The 22,031-nt window shown below is 37.6% G+C and overlaps 1 protein-coding gene across 2 annotated transcripts in view; it reads right to left on the bottom strand.

Moving 5' to 3' along the window:
- The window catches only part of AHRR (aryl hydrocarbon receptor repressor), a 253,907-nt gene that overhangs the window by 47,589 nt on the left and 184,287 nt on the right, over window positions 1–22,031 (bottom strand). For both annotated transcript variants that reach the window (XM_072605304.1, XM_072605305.1), the window contains exon 5: window positions 10,839–10,928. In XM_072605304.1, coding sequence (XP_072461405.1) covers window positions 10,839–10,928 — 90 coding nt within the window. The remainder of the gene's footprint in view (window positions 1–10,838; window positions 10,929–22,031) is intronic.

Genomic DNA, 22,031 nt, shown 5'->3' with positions numbered 1-22,031 from the left:
AGCTATTTTTGATAACTTCCTTGTCTATTATTTTCTCCTGTGATTTGTTATTGCTGATTTGGGGGTGTATTTTGTATCCTGTTAGTTATTAAAGCCTTGTCACAATTTAAGTAAAGCACCGTGTCATTAGTAATTAAAGATATCTGTATCTCCTCTTTGTTTATCTTTGTGCATTTACTTCTCTGGTCTTATCGCTACTGGTAGCATTTTTTTCACATGACAGGGGAAAGGAGGCACATTTGCTTTCTTTCTGCAATTCCTGAGAATGCTTCTCTTGTTTCATATAAGGTTGGCTTTTTGGTTTTACATACAAGATTTTTATTGTATTTTTAAAAATTGTCCTTCTATGCTTATACTTTTTAGAATAAATGAATGTTATATACTGGGTCTGGAGTCAGAAAGACTTGAGTTTAAATCCAGCCTCAGGCACTCACTAGTTGTATGACCCTGAGCAAGTTACTTAACTTCTGTTTGTCTCTGGAGAAGGAGATGGCAAACCATTCCTGTATCCTTGCCATGAAAACCCCAGGGACACTAATGGTGTGCTACAATTCACAGGGTCATGCCGAGTCAGACATAACTCAACAACTAAATAATACTTTGCCAATTCATAGATCAGAGTTTTCAATGTTTTTGCTTTTAATGACTGCATTAACTGTTTCCTAATGCTGAACCATCCTGGTATCCCTGGTATAAAAATCTAACTTGATCACAGTGAACTGTATTTTGGATACATGCAAATTACTAGTCTTTTTTTTAAACCAGAATTTCTTTTAAAATTTTTGAATCAATATTCATTAATCATATTGGTCTATAGTTCCCTTTATTTTTCCTTCCCTAGTATGAGCATTAAGATTATATTTCGCTTAAAAAAGATATTTGGTAGAGTTTATTTTTATTAATTTTTGAGAATAATTTTAGTTATTATGAATAACTATTTAAAAAATTTTTTTTCTTGGATCCTTCTATAAATCCATATAAAGCAGATATTTTTCCTCCTTTATACTTAGCTCAATTTCCCTTTTTGAAAGTGGATTGTTGAAGATCTCTGGTTGGTGTTCTGTTAATGTCAGAATTTTATATTTTTGCATATAATCTATTTGTTTAAATTTTTATTTATGCTGAATAGGTTCTGATGCTTTTTTGCTTCATTTCTGTTGTGATTTCACCTTCTTTACTTTTTATCTGTTAATGTAGCTTAACTCACTTTTCTTTTTAGTTAGGTTAACTAAGGCTTATCTATTTAATTAGTCTTGCCAAAGAATCAACTTTCAGTTTGGCTTATCTTTTTTTTTTACTGTTTACATTTCTACTCTAATTTTCAAAGTTTTCTCATTTGTGCTTATTTTGTGTTTCTTGTCTTATTTTTGAAACTGCATGTTTTAGTTCATTACTACTCTTTTAAGATTTTTGTTAACATATCTTGTCGAGGTTACAAAAATTTCCTCTGAGTACAGCTTTAACTATACCATAGAAATATTGGCATTAACGTTATCTCATCAATTAAATCCTCATTAACATAGTTACTGTTTCTACGATTTGTTCTTTGTTCCACACATTACTAAGGACGGCATCATTAAGCTTCCACTTAGATTTCTATCTTTTGTTTGTGGTCTTTACACTAATTACTTTTTATTGTGTTACGGTCTGTAAAGGATGTATTTCTTTTTTTTTTACTCTTACTTTTAATTTCCCTGTGCCCCTCCCCCCACATGATCCATTTTTGTGAAGATATCGTAAGGTCCTGAGAAATATGTGTTATTTAAGGTTTCCATTCACTCAGTTTTATTCATCAAAATAAATACTAATTATAATCCTAAATTTGAAGTTTTTCTTCTTCAATGTCCAGTGACATTTTTTCTTATGATTCACAAATGGATTAGTAATTCAAAACTTTCCTGAATGAAAAATTTTATTCTGGTGTACAACAGACATAAAAGATTTGGGAAATTCCTTTGCAAATGTTTTTTATATTACTCATTCAAACATGATGAGTTTGAGAAATCTGAAAACAAAAGGAATATTTTATAATTAGATCTATTAATTTATGATCCTAATTATTTTATATAGGGGCTAGAACCAAATTCTTCAGTTTTTCTAAACTTAAGCAATTTAAGATGGCAGAGGAAGCAGTAAATCTCCATAACTCTCCCATATTCACCTCCAAACAACCATAAAATAGTGCTCCAAAACAAATTCTGGAACAGCAGAACCAGCAAAAAGATGGGGCGACACAATCTTTCAGTTCAAGAAACTTGGAAGATCAAGCAAGAAAGGTCTACCTCACTCACATAAAAGAGGAATGCAATCCAGAACAAGAAGCGTTCCAGCAAGCCAGCAATGAGCCCCACTTCAGCAAGCTGGCCATAGATCCTGATGTCCAGTGGAGTAGAGCAGGCAAACACTAACACCAGGCCTATCCAACATGCTCAGCATAGCTGGAGAATGGGCAGAGGCCAGCTCTGAGCAACCTCTAGTGGCCAGACCACCAAGTACTTCAGTGTAGCACCAGGGAAATACAGAAACACCCCATCAGCCTCAGTACACACAAGATGCCAGCACTAGAACCCCAGCTTAGCTCCAGATAAGCTGCCAGACCCCTACAGTCTCCAGCAGCACCAGCCATCCCTTACCCCACTCCCTCAGGTTAGCACCAGACAAGAAGTCCTCATGGTCCTCAGGACAATATCACCACAGCACCAGGTAAACAGTCAGGGCCTGCAGCCTCTGGCACTGGGACAGTGCCCTTTTCACCCTGGGAAAAGAGCTCAAATTTAAGAGTAAAAAAAAAAAGGCCAAAAAAGATGACTTAAAACCAATGTAGACCATATAGAAAGTTATAGTCAAAGGGAAGATGAAGACAGAAACTCAGAAGAGGACAACAATGTCAAAATACATATGGGCAAAACCCCAAAGAAAAATGGGACATGGTCTCAAGCCTAGAAAGAACTCATGGAAGAGCTTAAAAAGGAGCTGGAAATCATATAAGAGAGGTAGAAGAAAGACTGGGAAAGGAAATGAGAGTGATGCATGAGAACTATGAAAAAAGAGTCAACAGCTTGTAAAAAGAAAGTAACTGTTCAAAAAGTAGGACTGGCAAAATGGAAATCCACTGAAGAAAACAACTCTTTAAAAGTTACAATTGGGCAAGTGGAAGTGAATGAATCTATGAGACATAAAGAAATTCAAAAAATGAAAAAAGAAAATGTAAAATATTTCATAGGAAAAACAATTGACCTGGAAAACAGATCCAGGAGAGACAATGTCAGAATCATTGGACTACCTGAAAGCCATAATCAAAAGGAGGACCTGGACAGCATCTTTCAAGAAATTATCAAGGAAAACTGTCCTGATTTCCTGAAACCAGGAGGCAAAATAGGCATTGAAAGCATCCACTGATCATCTCAGGAAAGAGATTCCCACCATAAAAACTCCAATGAACATTACAGCCAAAATTCAGAACTATGAAGTCAAGGAAAAAATACTACAAGTGACCCGAAAGAACCAGTTCAAATGTCAAGGAGCCACAATCAGGATTACACAGGATTTAGCAGCTGTAGTATTAAAAGACTAGAGGTCATGGAACACAATATTCTGAAAAACAAAGGAGCTAGGACTACAACCAATAATCATTTACCTATCAAAATTAGGCATAATACTCCCAGGGGAAAATGATCATTCAATGAAATAGAAGAATTTCAAGTTTTCATAAGGAGAATTAAACCAAAAATTTGATCTCCAATGTCAAGACCCAAGAGAAGCATAAACAGGTAAAAGGGGAAAAGAAAGCATAAGGGATTTAATAGAGCTAAACTATTTATATCCCTACATGAGATGATGATATTTGTAATTCTTAAAAATCATATCACTAATAGTCCAGCTTGTAGAAATATACACAGACAGAGGGTATGGGTATAAGATGAATCTGAGGGAATGACAAAAATAACTAGGAGATAAGAAAGAGGAGTACGCTGAGTGCAGAAGGAAGGAATGGGGTACATTATTTCACATGAAGAGGTGTGAAAGACCTATTACAGAGGAGGGAAAGATGGGAGGGTGGACAACGGGCATCTCTTGAACCTTATTCTCATCAGTATTAGCTCAAAGAGTATAATAAATGAGATCAGTTGAATATAGAAATCTATCTTACTCAAGAGGGAAATAGAAGGAGAGGGGATTAAGTAAAGGTGTGGGGTAGGGACAGACAGAAGGGAAGGCAGATCAAAGGAGATGTCAGACAGAAGTAAAACACTGGTGAGGAGGAAAAGAGTGAAAAGAGAGAGAAGACATTAGGAAAAATAGACTGGAGGGAAATACTCTGTAATCCTAACTTTGAATGTGAAGGAAATTAATTCTCCCATAAAATGGAAATGGATAGTAGAGTGGATCAAAAACTAGAATCCTATAATATGATGTTTATAAGAACACACCTGAAGCAAAGAGATACACACAGAGCAAAGGAAAGAGGCTGGAGCAGAATCTATTATGCTTACGCTTAAGTAAAAAAAAAAGGCAGGGGTAGCAATCCTGATCTCAGATAAAGTAAAAGAAAAACAGGCCTAATTAAAAGAGCTAAAAAGTACCACAGACAATGACGCAATATCAATAATAAACATATATACACTAAGTGGTATAGTGGTATAGCATCCAAATTCTTAGAAGTTAAGTGAGTTACAGGATGAAATAGCAAGACTATGCTAGTGGGGACCTCAATGTCCCCTTTCAGAATTCAATAAATCCAACTGAAAAACAAACAAGAAAGGAACTAAGGAGGTAAATATAATATCAGAAAAGTTAAATATGACAGACTGTTAGAGAAAAATAAATGGGAATAGAAAGGAATATATCTTTTTTCAGCAGCATATGGCACCTACACAAAAACTGACCATGTATTAAGGAAACCTCATAATCAAATGTAGAAAGGCAGAAATACTAAATATATTCTTTTCAGATCATGATGTAATGAAAATTATATTCAACAAAGGGCAGTGGAAAGATAGATTAAAAATTAATTGGAAACTAAATAATCTAATCCTAAAGAATAAGTGGGTCAAAGAACAAATCATAGAAATGATCAATAATTTTGTTAAAGAGAATGACAGTAATTGAGACAACATACCAAAATTTGTGAGATGCAGCTAAAGCAGTACTTAGGGAAAATTTATTTCTCTAAATTCTTACATCAAAATAGAAAAAGAACAGATCAATGAATTGGGCATGCAACTAAAACAAAACAAAACAAAACAGAAGAACAAATCTAAAATTTTCCACTTGAGCACCAAACTAGAAAGCCTGAAAATCAAAGGTGAGATGAATTATGAAAGTTAAAAAAAAAACTACTGAGCTAATAAATAAATCTAGAAGCTGGGTATATGAAAAAACTAATAGGACAGATAAGCCATTGGTTACTTTGTTTTAAAAAAGAAGAAACCAAATGTCCAGTATCAAAAATGAAAAGGGTAAAATCACCACCAATAAAGAAGAGCTTAATGCAATCATTAGGAAATATTTTGCCCAATTATATGGCAATAAATCTGACAATCTTAGCAAAATAAATAAATATTTATGAAAATATAAATTACTCAGATTAAGAGATCAGGAAATAGAATGCCTAAATAGGCCCAGCTTAGAAAAAGAAAGTAAACAAGTCATTAATGAACTCCCTATGAAAAAAATTCCCAGGGCCAGATGGGTTCGCAAATGAATTTTACCAAATATTCAAAGATCAACTAATTCTAATACTACAAAAACTATTTGGAAAAACAGGTGAAGAAGGAGTCCTATCAGACTCCTTTTATGATGCAAGTATGGTACTGATACCTAAACCAGCAGTCAAAACAGAGAAAAGAAAATTATAGACTAATTTCCCTACTGAATATTAATGCAAAAATGTTAATCAAAATACTAGCAAGGTGATTACCGCAATATATTACAAGAATTATACACTATAACCAGGTGGGATTTTTACCAGGAATGCATGGTTGGTTCAATATTATGAAAACTATCAACATATTTGACTATATCAATAGTAAAACCAACAAAAATCATATGATTATCCTAATAGATTTCTACTAAAGACAACAGAGAGCACAGGAATAAAAAGAGGATTCCTTAAAATGATAAGCAATATCTACCTACCATCAGCAAGCATTATCTGTAATGGGGATAAGCGAGAAGCCTTCCCAATAAGATCAGGGGTGAAACAAGGATGTCCATTGTCACTATTATTCAATATAGTACTAGAAATGTTACATACAGCAATAAGAGAAGAAAAAGAAATGTAAGGAATCAGAATAGGCAATGAGGAAACAAAACGTATCACTCTTTGCAGAGGATATTATGATGGTATACTTGGAGAACCCTAGAGATTCATCTTAAAAAACACCTGAAATAATTAACAACTTTAGCAAAGTTGTAGGATATAAGATAAACCCACATGAATCATCAGCATTTCAATATATTACCAACAAAGCCCAGCAGCAAGAGATAGAAAGAGAAGTTCCATACCAATCAAACTACCAAAAAATTATTTGACAGAGCTAGAAAAATAACAACAAAATTCATTTGGAAGAACAAAAGGTCAAGAATATCAAGGGAATCAATGAAAAAAAAAAGGTGACCTAGCAATACCGGATCTCAAACTATGTTATAAAGAAGTAATCATCAAAACTATCTGGTATTGGCTAAGAAGTAGAGTGATGGATCAGTGGACTAATTAGGTACACAAGATACAGCAGCCAATGACCATAATAACCTATTAATTTCCCTACACAAATTGAAGACGGTAGTCATGATATCTTGGCTACTCCAATTTAATTCATTCATAAGTGAAAATGTATATAATCAATAAGCAAGCACTACAATCCATTCTTTGTCATGGAAATATTTGGATAAATTTGAATCGCTTTTATATAATATAATGATGGTGTGGTGGAGGGACAAAACGAAGGGGTAAATCAGGTAAGAAGGTCCATGAACATAAAATGTATTTTAATTCAATGTTGAAATTCATATTGAAACTCTCAACTTGATGTTCTCCCCATTCTGGTCTTAACCTCTCTCTTAGATGAAGCAAGTTTAGTAAATCATCAAGCTTATTTATTAAGCACTTACTGTGTACCAGAAAGTATGCAAAATGCATATGACACTAAGCAAGGCAGAAACAGGCTCTGCCTTCAGTGAACACATATTCTAATGCAGGAAATGAGATAGGTACGTACAAGATGTATAAAAATTGTACAGAAGGTATTTTCAGTGGGGAAGGAACTAGCAGCGGAGTGGACTGGGAAAGACTTCCTACAGAAGATAGGATTTAAACTATTAGAAAAAGTCAGGCAGAGGGGAAGGGTAATGCAAGCTACAGAGATGGGAGATGGAGCACCACCTGCACAGAATATCAAGTAAGTCACTGGAGCCAGATTGGAGAGTGTTTGAAGAGGAGTAATGCATGAAACGAATAGAAAAACAGGAAGGGACCAAGTAGTGAGGAGTTTTAAATGCCAGGAGGAGATTGCATTTGATCCTGGAGGAGCTTGTTGAGTGGAAGAGTGATATGGCCAGACTGACACTCTAGGATAATCACTTTGGCAGCTGTGTGAAGAATGGGATGAAGTAAGGAGGGGGAGATCAGTTTGAAGTCTACTTCAGTCAGGGAGAGATGTGTCTAGGATGGTGGCTGTATGAGTGGAGAGAAGGGAACAGAAATATGAGAGGTTGTGATAGTAGAAATAACAAGATTTGGCAATGGATTAGATACCTGGAATGAGTGAGCCAAACTACAAAGAGTGGGTCTTGACAGCTCTATGATCTTTGGGTCAATCACCAATGACTCCATGTCTCCAAGGTGGTCCTAGAGGTCTGGATAGCTTCAGGATTGACCCAGGACCTCAGAGTGACCAGACTATGTCCAATAACACATGGGAAGCTGTGTGAAGCATGCCAAAAATAGGCTGATGATTTTGGTTACTGTTCACTGGAATGAAAATGATGTTTTTGTGCACCCATACAGTAAAGTTCCATAAAGATTCATTATCATAAAAATAACAAATGATCTGGTGACTGAATATGAGGGCAACATTTACTGGTAGTTTAAATCTAATGGTTTTCCATGGTATTATTCCTCAGTCCAAATATTAATAAAGTTACATTTTAAATTGAGTTTAAGCTAAAATGTCCTGTATAGAACTCCCAATACAGCAATTCAGCTATTTACATTTTAATAACAGTTCAAAATGATGGTTTCTAAGGTTCCATGTGTTAAATGGTGTCACTCTTGATGGTAGTAGGGATCCATGGCAGAAGCTCCAGGCTCCTTCAAGGGAGGACCCTAATTTCTGTGAGTGTATGTATGCATCATTATCAAAGCCCAGAAGCTTCACTTCCTGACTGCTTCTATACAGACCTATTTCTGGGCAGCCCTCTTCCATGAACTTTTGGCTCTGTATGTCCTAACACATCCCCAGACCAATCTCAATTTCAGTGCTAACATAGTGGGGAGACATTTAGAAAATTGCCAGGCTGTCCAAAATAGAACTCATGATCTCTCCCACCTCTCCCACTTCCAAATTTCCTTTATTGCAAAAGATACCACCATCCTTCCAGATTCCTAAGTGTGTAACCTCAATTACCTCTTCATTGTCACTCACGGAATATATCCAAGAGAATGTGAAATTTTATTCTTTATTCTTTTTCTCTCTACATCTCTCATATCTGTCATCTTTTTTTTTCACATAGCTGCCTCAGTCAGGCTGTTATCTATTATTTGGACTACCGTAATAGTCTCTTACTTGGTTATTCTGCCGGTCTCTTCCTGTTCCATTCTCCTCACACAGCTGACAAAATGATGTTCCTAAAGCATAGTTCTGATCATGTCAATCCTTCCTCCCCAGACAGTCAACAAACTCCAGTTGCTTCCTATTATCCCCATGAGGATTCCATATGAACTCCTTTATCGTTGCCATTGAAAACTCTTTCTGACATGATCCCTTTCTATATTTCCAGTCTTCTTACTCTAATGAGGAAATGATGCTCAGGTGCAGTAATCTCCCACATACAAAAGGCTGGGTAGCCTGATTCCACAAAGTCACAATGATGTGTAATGGGAGTGACCCGCTCCTTAATTTGGAGCATGTGCTGACATTCTGTAATGTAATTACATTCTGTAATTCTGTTTCCTGCCTGCTAGCCACATGATAAACTATAATGGTAGGGGAGAGAGGAATGACATGATCAGAACTTAAGGAAAATCATTTTGGCAGCTATGTGGAGAGGATCAGTTGGGAGTAGGGACAGATTTGAGGCAGAGGGACCAAGCAGGGGACTACTGTGGTAGCACAGGTAAGTCTCTGAGTCTTTTCCTACCTAGCTCCTATTAGGGTGAGAGAAGCAATGATTGAAGAGGAGAGCACTCAAGCCTTCCTCCATCAGAGGCTATCATGAGCCCATGAATATGGAGCTCTTTGGATTGGTTTTACCTTACTTTTAGGTGAAGTAGTATTTGAGATAGCTATGACCTTGTGAGCTTTGAAAGATCAGAATGATGAGCTCCCAGAAATCTTGGAACTGGAATCCACATCAGATTCTGGGGCTGTGTTCAGACCAGCATTGAGGGTACAAGGCCTCCAAGAGACCTTGAGGTTCCCAGGCCAGGGGTAGCTGAGAGGAAGACTCATCTAGTATCTGTTCTACATTGAGAAGTGAACACTGTCAGGAGAAACTGCATCAAGTTCGGGTCCACTCTCCCCAGGAACTAAGGTGGTCTAGGCATTGGCAGCTAATAATGGGAAGGGGCCGTGGGGAGAACACACTAGAATTGGAGAGGAGCTTAAATAAATCGCAGTAGAAGTCACCCCCTGCCCCTCAGGGTACCCATAACCCCACAGAGAAGATATAGCTGACCTCATTCGGAGAGAGACCATTATATAACATACTTTATTCCCCTTCTCTGCTGCTCTGCAAACATGATGCTCCACTGGCTAGCTCACATGCACTTTCTCCTCACCTCTGCCTCGTGGAATCTCTGTCTCCTTCAGGACTATGATCAAGTGCCCCCTTCCTCTTGAATTCCCTCCCATGGCCCTGCCCTAACTATAGCCCCCACCCTCACCTGCCAGGCCTCTCCTTCCCAAGCTACTCTGTACACATCTTGTATGGTCTATACATACTCATATGGCGTCCATCCTATCAGAATGTTACTTGAGGGCAGGGAATGTTTCCATTTTCTTTTTTCCATCACAAATGCTTAGCACAGTACTTGGCACATAATAAATGCTTGTCGATGGATCGGTTGTCTTCTGACCGAACTAAATATATGAGGCTCAAAATTTCAACTTGGCATGTTAGCTGCCTTGGATGGTTTTCTCCCCAAGAGTTCCCCAAATTCTAAGAAAAAAACCCAAATCTATTAATGCCTTAGATATGGGAATTCTAAAAATGTCCCTTCTAAGGTCAAACCAAATCTTGTTGACAGAAAGAATACAGATGGGAATTGTAAGCAGTGGACGAGACAAGGAAATTCTGCTAACTAATGCCGCACACTCCTACCAATTAGCTGGGCCTTTAAAATCAGCAGCCCCCTTTAAATATGTCCCTGTGATGCTCCCACAAAAGGTAATTTGAGAAAAACGTGCACACTTAGAGAAATTCTCCTAGGAAGAAGCTAAGCTGCACAGAAAGTATTTTAATTCCAAAGAAATTCCCAGTGAGAAAAGACAAACACAGAATTCATTGTGGGCAGATGAGGGGAGTCTTTAAAAAGCTTGAAACTATTAAACATTTGCAAAGTCAACCTTATCATTAAGAAAAAATGGGGAAGGTTGTAAAAAGTTTTCTTTCTTTACCTGATGAAAGCCCAGGTAGTCCACAATTGTTGATGAGGCATAAAATATCATTCCTTCTGCACTCACCACCAGAGCGAATCCATTAAGAGACTGGAAAAGAATGATAAATTTGAAATTATTTTAAACATCAGAAAATGCTACCGAATGAATCCTTAACTCACGTCACATATTCTATTCCATTATCAAATTCTGAAGTTTCTACCTTCACAAAAGCTTTTATATACATCCTCTTCTTTTTACTCACATAGCTACCTCATTTTTTTAGGCCCCAATCACCTCTCACTTAGACTAAAATAAAACAAATGCTCAGCTTCCAAATTGATCTCCCTGCCTCAAATCTCACCCCACTCCAATCAGTCTTCCATTCAGCTGTGAAAGTGATTTTCTCCAACGACTCCCTGTTACTTCCAAGACAAAACACACAATCATCTATTTGGTATTTAAGGCTCTTCATTTCTTGGTCTCTCTTTTCCCTGCCCTCTCCTTATACCAGCTGATTTTTCATATTTAAACATTTCCTTCAGTTTCTGTTTTTTGTTTTATTTTGTTTTCTGTTCCAGTCTTTCTACATTTTCTCCCCTCTTTGCATGCTGTGGTCCAGCTATTTGTGGCTTCCTTGTTATTCCTTAAACATGTCCCTCCACCTACCAAATCAGTGTCTTTGCCCAGGCTATCCCCCAGGCCTGAAATGTATATACTCTTTACCCGTCTCTTAGTTTCTCTTGCTTCTTTCTAGACACAACTTCAATGACACCACATGCAGGAGGCCTTCCCCTCTGAGATTTCTTTCCATCTACTCTGTACATACCTTGTTACGCATCTAGTAATCTCACTGTTGCTTCTCCCATTAGAACATGAGCTCCTAGAATTCAAGGTTCTGCCTTTAAAAAAACCCCAGCACTTAGCAGAATGCCTGGCACATAGTCAACACTTAATAAATGCTGCTGACTGACTGAAATCCTGCAGAATGTAAAATGGCATCCATTTGTCTTTAGAGCGAAATATTTTCAATCATTTCTTTGTTATTATATTCATCAGCACCACCCACAAAACCATATTTCAACCCTAACCCATTAATAGGGAGCATGGGAATTGGGGTGGAGCTCCACTAGGCTAAAGCCAAAATTATAAAAGACAACAGACAATGAAGTAAATTAAAATTTCACTTTCCCCTTGATTGATTTTTCCTATTTATGCACTTTCTGCTCTAGGGAGTTGGGGTGGTGGTAGTAGTGGTATTGTTTGACTGCAATATGTATTTTATATAAACAGCAAGAGTACGGGAACCGCACTTCCCTCTATTATATATACTTCATTAAATCTTTGTTGGTGTTGCGTCGTTTGTTCAGTAGTGTCCAACTTTTTGTGACCCCATGTGGATTTTTCTTTTCATCTTTTTTTCTGGCCAAGATATTGCAGTGCTTTGCCATTTCCTTCTCCAGTGGATTAAGGCAAACAGAAGTTAAGTGACTTTCCCAGGATCACACATCCAGTAAGTATCTGGGGCTAGATTTGAACTCATGAAACTTCCTGATCCCAAATCCAGTGCTCTAACCACAGAGCCACCTACTTGTTCCCAATAAATATAACTAATGGTAAAACATAATCAGAAGATCAATGGGTATTTTATGCCCTATGCTTGTTTCAATACTTCTGGAATCCTGATTTTTATCATATCAGTAAATAGGTCTTCTCGATAGTCTTTTTGTTCTAAGGAACTCTGCTACTAAGCAAGTACAAGCAATCCAACTTACACTATCCCTCTTAATTCTAGGAGAAAACAGCATGGCTAATGTGGAAATAGATTTTGCATATGCATAATGGTATCATATTTCTTGCCTTCTCAATGGGTGGGAGATGGGGTGGAGGGAGAGAGAAAATGTGGAACTTAAAAATAAAATTTAAACTTAAAGAAATTAAATTAAATTAAATTAAAAATTAAATTAAAGAAATTCCAAGAGAAAGCAATGATTAATTATTGCCTTCATTTTATTGCTGGGCAACCTAAAATACAGATATATTTCATGTCTTGGCTCAAAGTCAACAGTGAGTCCAATGAATTAATGCTGGGTCCCAGAGAGGAGAGGATGAAACACCCTTCCATGGTTTGGCAGAGCCTATCAGACAAGGTTCTTCCCTCAGCAGGTTTGGTTTCACTGCTTTTCTTTGTTTCAAGGAGGATTTGATGGGGCTGCGGTGGGGAGGTGGATTAAGAGAGAGAATGAGGATGTAGATTGGTAATTACCAGAAGATCAATAAAACCACAAGGTAAAGGAAGCAAACATGGATGCTACATGGAAAGCTGGGCTCTACTTCTCTAGTCCACATTGAGCTCCAGTGTCTCCATCTAGAAGAGATGACTACATCATACCTTGAGCGTTTTCTCTGAAGAAACTATGAAGTGGGCTTAGTTTTTCATGTGAATACTATACCTCCTCTACAGCACAGAGTGTTTGATTTTGGCTTCTCCAAGACTATTCATTTTAAGGTACTTAAGAGACCAAATGATTAATAATAGTAATGATAAGAACAATAACTGACATTTACACAGTGCTTACCATGTGCCCCGCACTGTGCTAAGTGCCTTATAACAATTGTCTCACTTGATCTTTGTAATAACCTTGGAAGGTAGGTACTATTATTATTCCCACTTTACAGATGAGGAAACTGAGGCAAACAGAAGTTAGTAACTTGCCCAGTATTGCACAGTTAATGACTGAGCCCTCATTTCAACTCAAGTCTTCCCTACACTCCACTTTTCATCTCTGAAGGCTAGACTATGAAAGTTAAATAACGGTTATTTGCCCAATAATGACCAAACAGCTCTAAAGTTCATGTTTTCCCCAATTTCTAGTTTAAAATCTCTTTCTCCCATAAAGATAACTAGGCATAGAAAAGACACTAAGAAAACAAGCCTATGGGGGGCTGAACTTTTCACATGCAGATAGATCTGGCCCTGAGCCTCAGAGGAACTCAGTGATGATGAATGAAATGAACAGATCCAGAACAATTTCTACAATCACAAAACTGTAAAAACAAACAACTTTGAAAGCTATAAGAACCAATGACAAAATATATCATCCATTACAGAGAGGCAATAGATTTGGGGTATGGAATAAGACATACACACACAAACACATGTATTACCACACAGACATAAATACTTATGTGTGTATATGTATGTACACATGTATATACATACATATGTTTATATAAGTATGTCTTATTCCATATAGGACACATCATTTGTATACCTGGTATCACACAGTAAGTGACAACTTACCCTGAAGAAATTTCTGTCAAAGTCAAAGCTCACTGCCCTATAATTTGTCAACTCAATTCTTTTCCCTTTTGAAAAGTGGCGCAACATACGACTTTTCTCAGTCCGTTAGCACCATTCTACATTTTTCTTTTCCTTTTCTTTTTTGGGATAATTTTTAATTTTATTGATGTATTTTATTTTTATATTACATACATTTACCAGGAAGCTAGGTGATGCAGTGGATAGAGTGTGGAGCCTGGAGTCAGGAAGACTCATCTTCCTGAGTTCCAATGTGTCCTCAGACACTTTACTAGCTGTGTGACCCTGGGCAAGTCACTCAACCCTGTTTGCTTCAGTTCCTCATCGGAAAACGAGCTGGAGAAGGAAATGGCAAACTACTTCAGTACCTTTGCTGAGAAAACCCCAAATGAGGTCATGAAGAGCAGGACATGATTGAAAACAGCTGAACATATTTACAGATTACTCCCATTTCATTAGAAGTGACTTTTAACAAGGTAAAAGAGTTAAGCGAAACTATACAATGAACAGTATCTCATATCTGTATTGCTTCCCTTCTATTTAAAAAATGAACAAGATCTCTTTCTGATCCTTCCCATTCCCTATCCCACTGGGCAAATAAAAAAGAGGAAAATTTTATTGTGACAAATATGCATAGTCACACAAAACGTATTCTCCCAATGGTTGTATACAAATACATACATATGTGTTCTCTCTCTATACACACACACACACGCACACACACGCACGCACGCACATGTCTGTATTTTGGTAGAGCAGATTTCAAAGGACTCAGGGTAGGTCCAAGTAGGATCCCGTACATAGCTGTGGCTAGAAGGGTGGGATGGACTGCACTATATCGCGGCCAGTATTTCTTCTGAGGGGAAGAGAAGAAATAAGAAGAGCAAGGCTAACTGATGCCACAATACATGCAGACACAGCCTTCTAGGCACACCTGTGATCCCAAGGACAAAAATTTCTTCAAGGTAAATTGTCACTTTCTGTGTGATACCAGGTGTACAAATAATATGTTCTAGATGAGTCCTATATGGAATAAGACATACACATATAAACACATGTGCATATATGTATATACATGTGTGGTGCATACATATACACATGTGTTTATGTGTGTATGTCTTAATCCATATCTCCAATCTATTGCCTCTCTGTAATGGATGGTATGTTTTGGTTCTTACAGCTTTCAAACCTGTTTGTTTTTACAATGTTGTGATTGTAGAAACGGTTCTGGTTCTGTTCATTTCACTCATCATAAGTTTATAAAAGTCCTCAAAATTGTTCGTTTTTACAATATTGATGTTCTGTTCTAGTAAAAACTGTTCTGGCTCTGATCGACATGTGTCAGTCAATGTGATCTTGAATTCATCAAGGGCAACGAGGCATCCTTAATATATCTTTAATCCATCTCTTTATCTGTATGGGTATCAACTCTATTAGCCTTTTTTTTGTTGTTATTCTGTCCTTTCCAGTACAAAGGTCATTCGTTCTCTTTGGCAGAGGAAAAGAGAAGTTGATTAATAATGGAGCAGCTCTACCCTCACTCTGTTGTTTAACTGTCACTATCCCACCATGGGTGGCAAGGATTTCTTCTTGTATTCACCTCTTTCCCCCAATAAACAGCTTAAACAAACAAAAACTTCTCTCCTTTCTAGTTTTTAAATTTTCCTCACTAACACCAACTCATTCTAAGTCTTAGGTCGCCTGATATTGTTCCAGTATAATTTGTCTTCAACTTTTTGTTACCTGCCTTTGCTTTTCTATTGAATACAGGAGTGTGTTTAGAGGGTATCCCAAGTACCTAGAACATACTGGGGAACCCTTGCAGGTGATATTTCTTTCAGCTAATGGGAAAGTGGAAACCATTGGTCATACCCAATACTGGTTAAGATCACAAACCCTCTACGCATACTTACATGGACATGGCTTTTAAAAATCTAAATTGGTTGAAAAGTTCTCTATCCACACATTCAAACAACTCCATTTTTTCTTCCCACTGGAATTGTTTCCTTTTATTTCTTTGGAACTTCATTCTTGAGAGTTTTCCATTTTTTCTACACCAACTTCCTTTCAGGAATTATCATCTATGAAATTGTAGGTGTGCCCAGAAGGGTGTGCCAGCATATCCTGCTGCATGAATTGGCTTTGATCCTCTCCTTCTTTCTCCTCATCCCCTCAGGGGAAGTACTGGTCACCACAGGGTGCCATCCATCTAGCCACTGCTATATATGAGGTCCTACCTCTACCTCCCCTGAATCCTTTGAAATCTACTCCACCAAAATCTAGGGTGAATGTCATACTATGCCCCAGTCTTCATCTCCTTCTCTATTACAAATTTCCATTAAGGAACAGCCACTTCCCCACTTAAATCCTCTTAAATAATGAGTTTTTCCCTGTTGGAATCAGATCCAGAATAGAAATCCCTATTATTGGTTCTTCTAACTTTTGAGTGAAGAAGGAGCTATCATTTATAGAATCTGTTCTGCTTCTGGGAGAATAAGAAGTCCTATAGATATTGGGGTAATTGAAGTCCTCCACCAGAATTACAGGCCATGCCTCTGCGTCAGGCCTTGGATCTGTTTCTAGAACTCTTCATCAGTTTCTTCAGGTGATCTGACGTACATTCCAATGGCCAAATCATCCGTTTATCCCACTGCTCATCTTCCCTCAAATCCTCTCCCCATCATGCTCCCTCTGGTTCCTGGATTTCCACTCTTAATAACTCTTCTTTCTAATATTTTTTTCACTTCCCCTTTAACTGATTCTGTTTCTTGTGAATAAGGTATACCTATCCAAAACCACATTCTAGTAATGATCTCATCATACCATGTCTCAGCAATACCCATACGGTTAAAAATACCTCCTTGCATCACAAACTCTAGTATATGCTGCTTGTTGCCTCAACTGTGGACATTTGAATAGAGATACTGGATGACGCCGATTACAGCTCCTTTTAAATATTCTGTTTCTTGTGAACTTTTGAGTGGCTATCCTTCTTCCTTCATTGTAGCAACACTCTGTGGTAGCCAAAAAGATGTGTGTGTGTGGGTAGACAGATACGTATCCATATATGGATGTATATATGTGTGTATGTATATATGTGTATGCATGTATATATGTATGTATATGTGTGTGTATAGATACACACACACACACATATCTGAGACAGAAAGAGAGAGGAAAACAGAGGCAGGGGGCAGTTTTTCCTTTCCCTATCCTTTCATTTTAAATTCCTTCTGATCAGATTTGTAAGACAACAGACAAATATATTCCTGTCATTCTTCTTCCAGTATATTCCATTTCTGGCCAGTGAGCCCAACATGTTAAGCCTATGGTCAAGCAATCCAAATCCTATTTCTCAGACAAACTCTTCCAAAATTAGCTTTTCTAATCTACATCCCTTGACCTTAATGAGAAGCAGTGTTGAAAACACCACCTGTGTTCCTGTGATCTTCAGTTTCTTAACCAAGATGCGATTATTTTTCTGACAATGCTTTCCTGGTTTGCGCGAGCAGCATGGATAGCAGTCATATGTTCTGACAAGCTTTGGGACATTCTTTTACGTCCTGGGAAGACCACAGACCTCCCTGCTGCTTTTGAGTTGATAAATAGCTGCCTCCCATAGGGAGTACCCAACCCCCACTCTCCCTTCTGATATTTACTGGGTTACCTTTCCCCTGATGATCCCAATGGACCTACTTTATCTTCTCTTAGAATACCAGCAGAACTTTTATCCCCCAAATACCCAGCTCCCTCCTCTTCAGGAAGAACTTTAAATTTGTTTTTTTAAGCTGCAGATATAGAGTGGTACTTTCCCCCACTTTTTTCTCTGTGTGAAAGTCTTCTGCTCTCTAATGCGCTGCTGCAGGATTTTCCTCCACTATTTCAGATCTACTTTCCCTCCCGTTAAAGTCGTGATTCCACTTCTTGCTGACATTGTTTTAGGAATGCTTCCTCATCCCTGATCACCTGAGATAGAGAGGTCTTCCTCAAGCCTTTTAACATTGTCTTCTAGGAGGGAAATCAGCCTATACTTTGAACACAGATAGTAGTCATTTGGTTGTAGCAGAAATATATATCATCACCCACTCCAGACAAGTCACTGAAAATCTTTCTTGCTTCCTCTACTGATTAAAATTCTCACCCTTGTCTTTCAAACTGCTTGTGAGTGTTTACAACTTATTTCCTAAATACCTCTTAAAACCTTTACACCCTTTTATCATCTCAAGAATTTTCTAGCCACATGGAATTTCCTTTTTCCTCTGAACAACCCGACAGCCATCCAGTCTTCCCTCTTCTTTCGCTAATAACCAATTTTGTTCTTCCAATTCTTTTAACTTTACCAATTTGATTTAGAACAAATGTGAATTTGGATCCATGTAAAAATAATCAACTCATTAGAGTATCTTGAAGTACTAACATGTGAACTGCAGCTATTTGTAAATCTGAATTCTTAAACAGTTCAGGGAAAATTCCATCTGGTCCCACTGCGTTAAATTTTTTATGAGTAGTAACTGGAAAATCCAGTGTGCTTGCCTGGGTTTCTTCCAAGTGGGGCTGTTGAAGAGTTTGTAAATATGTTTGAATCTTCCCCAGGAGGCTTTATTCTCAGAGGTATAATGTTTCTTGGAAAAAAAAATTCTATGAAACATTTGGGGTTTGTTTATTTGTTTGTATCATTAACAAAAGTCCAAATTTCTATGTTATGATAGTTCAAAAGACAGTCAACAAAAATGGAAAATCTAACCTAGTATTTGGAACAATTCTGGGAATGCCGTTATTTGTAAAACTGCCTGGAAAGAAGAGGGATAACCTCCTCCTCCTATCTTTCAAGTCTCCTCTAAATGATCTATATAATACAATTGACAAAATAGGAAGGTACCTTACTGTTGATTGAATAACTTGGTCTACATCTATTTCCCTTTCTATAAGATACATTAAATCATATTATCAGAGCATTTATTTTAAAAACAAAGATCTCCCCTGCTAGCTTGAAAAAAAATGCAGTATATATTTAATTTCTAGGATTTTAGTTCCATGATTATTATTAATCTGATAGGACACCAAAACCTACAAGAACAGAAATTTCACAGCCATTATTGATGGCCTGATAAAAAGTTTACTTCTACAGTATATATGTGGAGGTATTGATTAAGACCTCTTTTCCAAAAGTTGTATGGCCCATCTATCAATTCTTGCCATGGGCTTAAAAAAGAGGAGATTCAAAACTGAGAAGGATGTGAAAAATTCTAGAATAAAGGAACTCTACAAGATAATAATGTTTACACCTCCCTCACAAATTAAAAGGATGTCTCACACTCCTTGCCTGATTTAGTAACCCATTTTCCATTTTGCAATGTGACTTAGTGAACAGAAAGGTGGCCTCAGAAACAAAACCTCCCGGGTTCAAATGCATGTTGGCTGTGTTACTAGGTAAGTCATTTCATTCTCAGTAAGAAAGCAGTTCTCTAAGACTGGGTTGGAGGAGTTTACTCACCCTCCACCAATGTAACCAGTAACAGGTCTTCAGTGACCATTCCTTATTTTCTATAGACACACCCCTCAAATGGTTGCACATATGAAATCCTGTCCATTATAAGCCCTAAGGATTCAGAGCCCAGGGCAGCTGCATCTAAGAGGATTTTGCAACTCAACAGTAGAGTGATGAGAGTTGGTACTAATAGAGCAATGGTGCTAGGGACATTGGGGAGAGAGAAAGTCAACTTACTCAATGAAAAAGAATCATAAATGTGACCTCATGCCATAATTTGGACATATTTTGGTTTCAGCACAGCCTGCATTATGCAGGTGGGTTACCAATTTCCCACCTGTAGCCAAAGCAAGAATACATTATGATGTCAGGTTAGGACCTGACTAGATTTTTAGAGAGCAAGGAATGGAATCTGGCTGTTTCTACACAATGTTAAAATAAATAAGCTGAAAAGGGAAGAATTCATTCAAGGTTATTTTATATACACTAAAGTCCAAAACAAGTTTTACTGATACAAGCAATTTTAAAAACGAAAATAACCAGAGGAAGTTCTGTTTGTTCGTTTTGTAGACCCAGTTTCCTTCTAAAGGTTAGTCTGTACTTCAGGTAGGTCCTCTTTCTGAAATGGTGTCAGTGAAGATGCCGATATGTGTACTATGGATACTGGGATAAGGGGAAATAAATTGTGTTTATTCTACCCTCCATCCCTCAGAGAACTCCAAGAGCTCCCACCTGGCCTTCAATAGGGGTGAACAAAGGTGAGCAGTAGAGGGAAAAAAAATGCTAGATTGGCAATCCCAGGACCCAGATTTAAATCCTGACCCTATCACTCCCTACTTGTGTCACCAGAGTCAATTTGTTAAACCTCTCTAGGCCTCAGTTATTCTCATCTGTAAGATGAACTGGACAAATTTGGCTAAATCTTAAAAGATCCTTTCCAATTCTGTATCTATGATCCAATATAAAGATCCCTAGCAAGTGTAAGGGAAAAAAGGACAAGATGGGTCCTTGTGAACATCCTTATGAATGTTCTTAAATCTCCTTAATCAACCTATTTTCCCATGATTTCCTTTGTGATTGCAATATGCCAGTGACCATGACAGCTATCCCCAAATGAACCCTCTCCCCAGCTCTTGGAGTTAGATGGAGGGTGCTCATAGCTCCCTTGGCATTCTGTCTTCTAGCTTTGTGGTCGCAGACTTTCCCAACTGGATGGGCTTACAGCACTCTAATGACATTCTACCAACAATAGTTCAAAGACCAAAGAAATTTTCAAGGCTTGAGTACATAAAGCCTCTTCTTAAAAAAGATTTTATGAGATTAGTCACAACTAAAAACAACCTTAATTTTAACTCATAAGGCAGAAATGAAGAAAAAAAGGCTATAAAATGCCATTTGGCAAGTCATATGGATTCAATGACAGATAGAGTTGCTGATCCAGAATAATCTCAGCAAATGCTTTGAAACATGTGGGACCATCCTTTAAATATGCATCATGAACATTTGTTTGTTTTCTTTCCTTTTTTTAAAAAAAAATCCTACATGATTTTCTTACATTGTACATGGAAAATGAAATCACTTTTCCAAGTGGGGAAAAAAAGTTTGGCCTCAAGCTTAGGGCTGAATGTTTATTTAAAAAAAACCCATCTATATTCAATTACAGAATGTCATGACAAGTTGCACCTGCCATTTAAACTAGTACAATCCAGTCGTCAGTTCAAAGCAAGTACAGTGGTGCCCCTCATCCCGAGTTTGGTTGGGAGATAAGAATTATCAGCTCTGCCCATTCCCAGGCACTTATAATTAATAAGTGGGTTCTCCGGAGTGACTAAAGGCAAATATTTTGGGGAAGATGGGACTTCCTTTAGCAATAACCTTTCAAGATAAAAGCAAGAGCCTTTAAATATCCTGAGTTTTTTTCTAGTCCCACAGCAGAAAATTAGCCAGTAAGTACTTCAAAGATATTTTTGTCAAGGTCATGGCATAGGGAAAAAAAAAGGAGGAAAAAAGGAACAATTCTAAACAACCTCTCTCTTATTGCTCTTCCTTGAAATAAAGGAAAATTCACTCGCATTTTGGTCCCTTGAGAGCTCACTGCCATGGTTACCAAAATACAACAGCCAAGGCCTGCAGCCATACTTTGCTGTGAACAGCTTTTTCAGTCACGCAAGCTGGGCACTAATTTTCCAGGGTCAGTTGGCTTTCATATTATCTGGAACTGCTTCACTTAACAGTGTGCTGCTAGGGAGTGTAAGTGAGTGTGTGTGAGTATATGTATATGAGTGTGAGTGTGTGTGTGTGTGTGTGTGCGTGCATACATGACTGTGTATGTGCGCACTGCATGCAGAGTGTGGTATATGTATCCTAGTGAACTGAATAATTAGCTGTTTATGGATTCTGCAAA

This window comes from Notamacropus eugenii, chromosome 4, assembly GCF_028372415.1.
Source record: "Notamacropus eugenii isolate mMacEug1 chromosome 4, mMacEug1.pri_v2, whole genome shotgun sequence".
Classification (NCBI taxonomy): Eukaryota; Metazoa; Chordata; class Mammalia; order Diprotodontia; family Macropodidae; genus Notamacropus; species Notamacropus eugenii.
The sequence above is the reverse complement of the archived record's forward strand: the minus strand, read 5'-3'. Positions and strand labels throughout refer to the sequence as shown.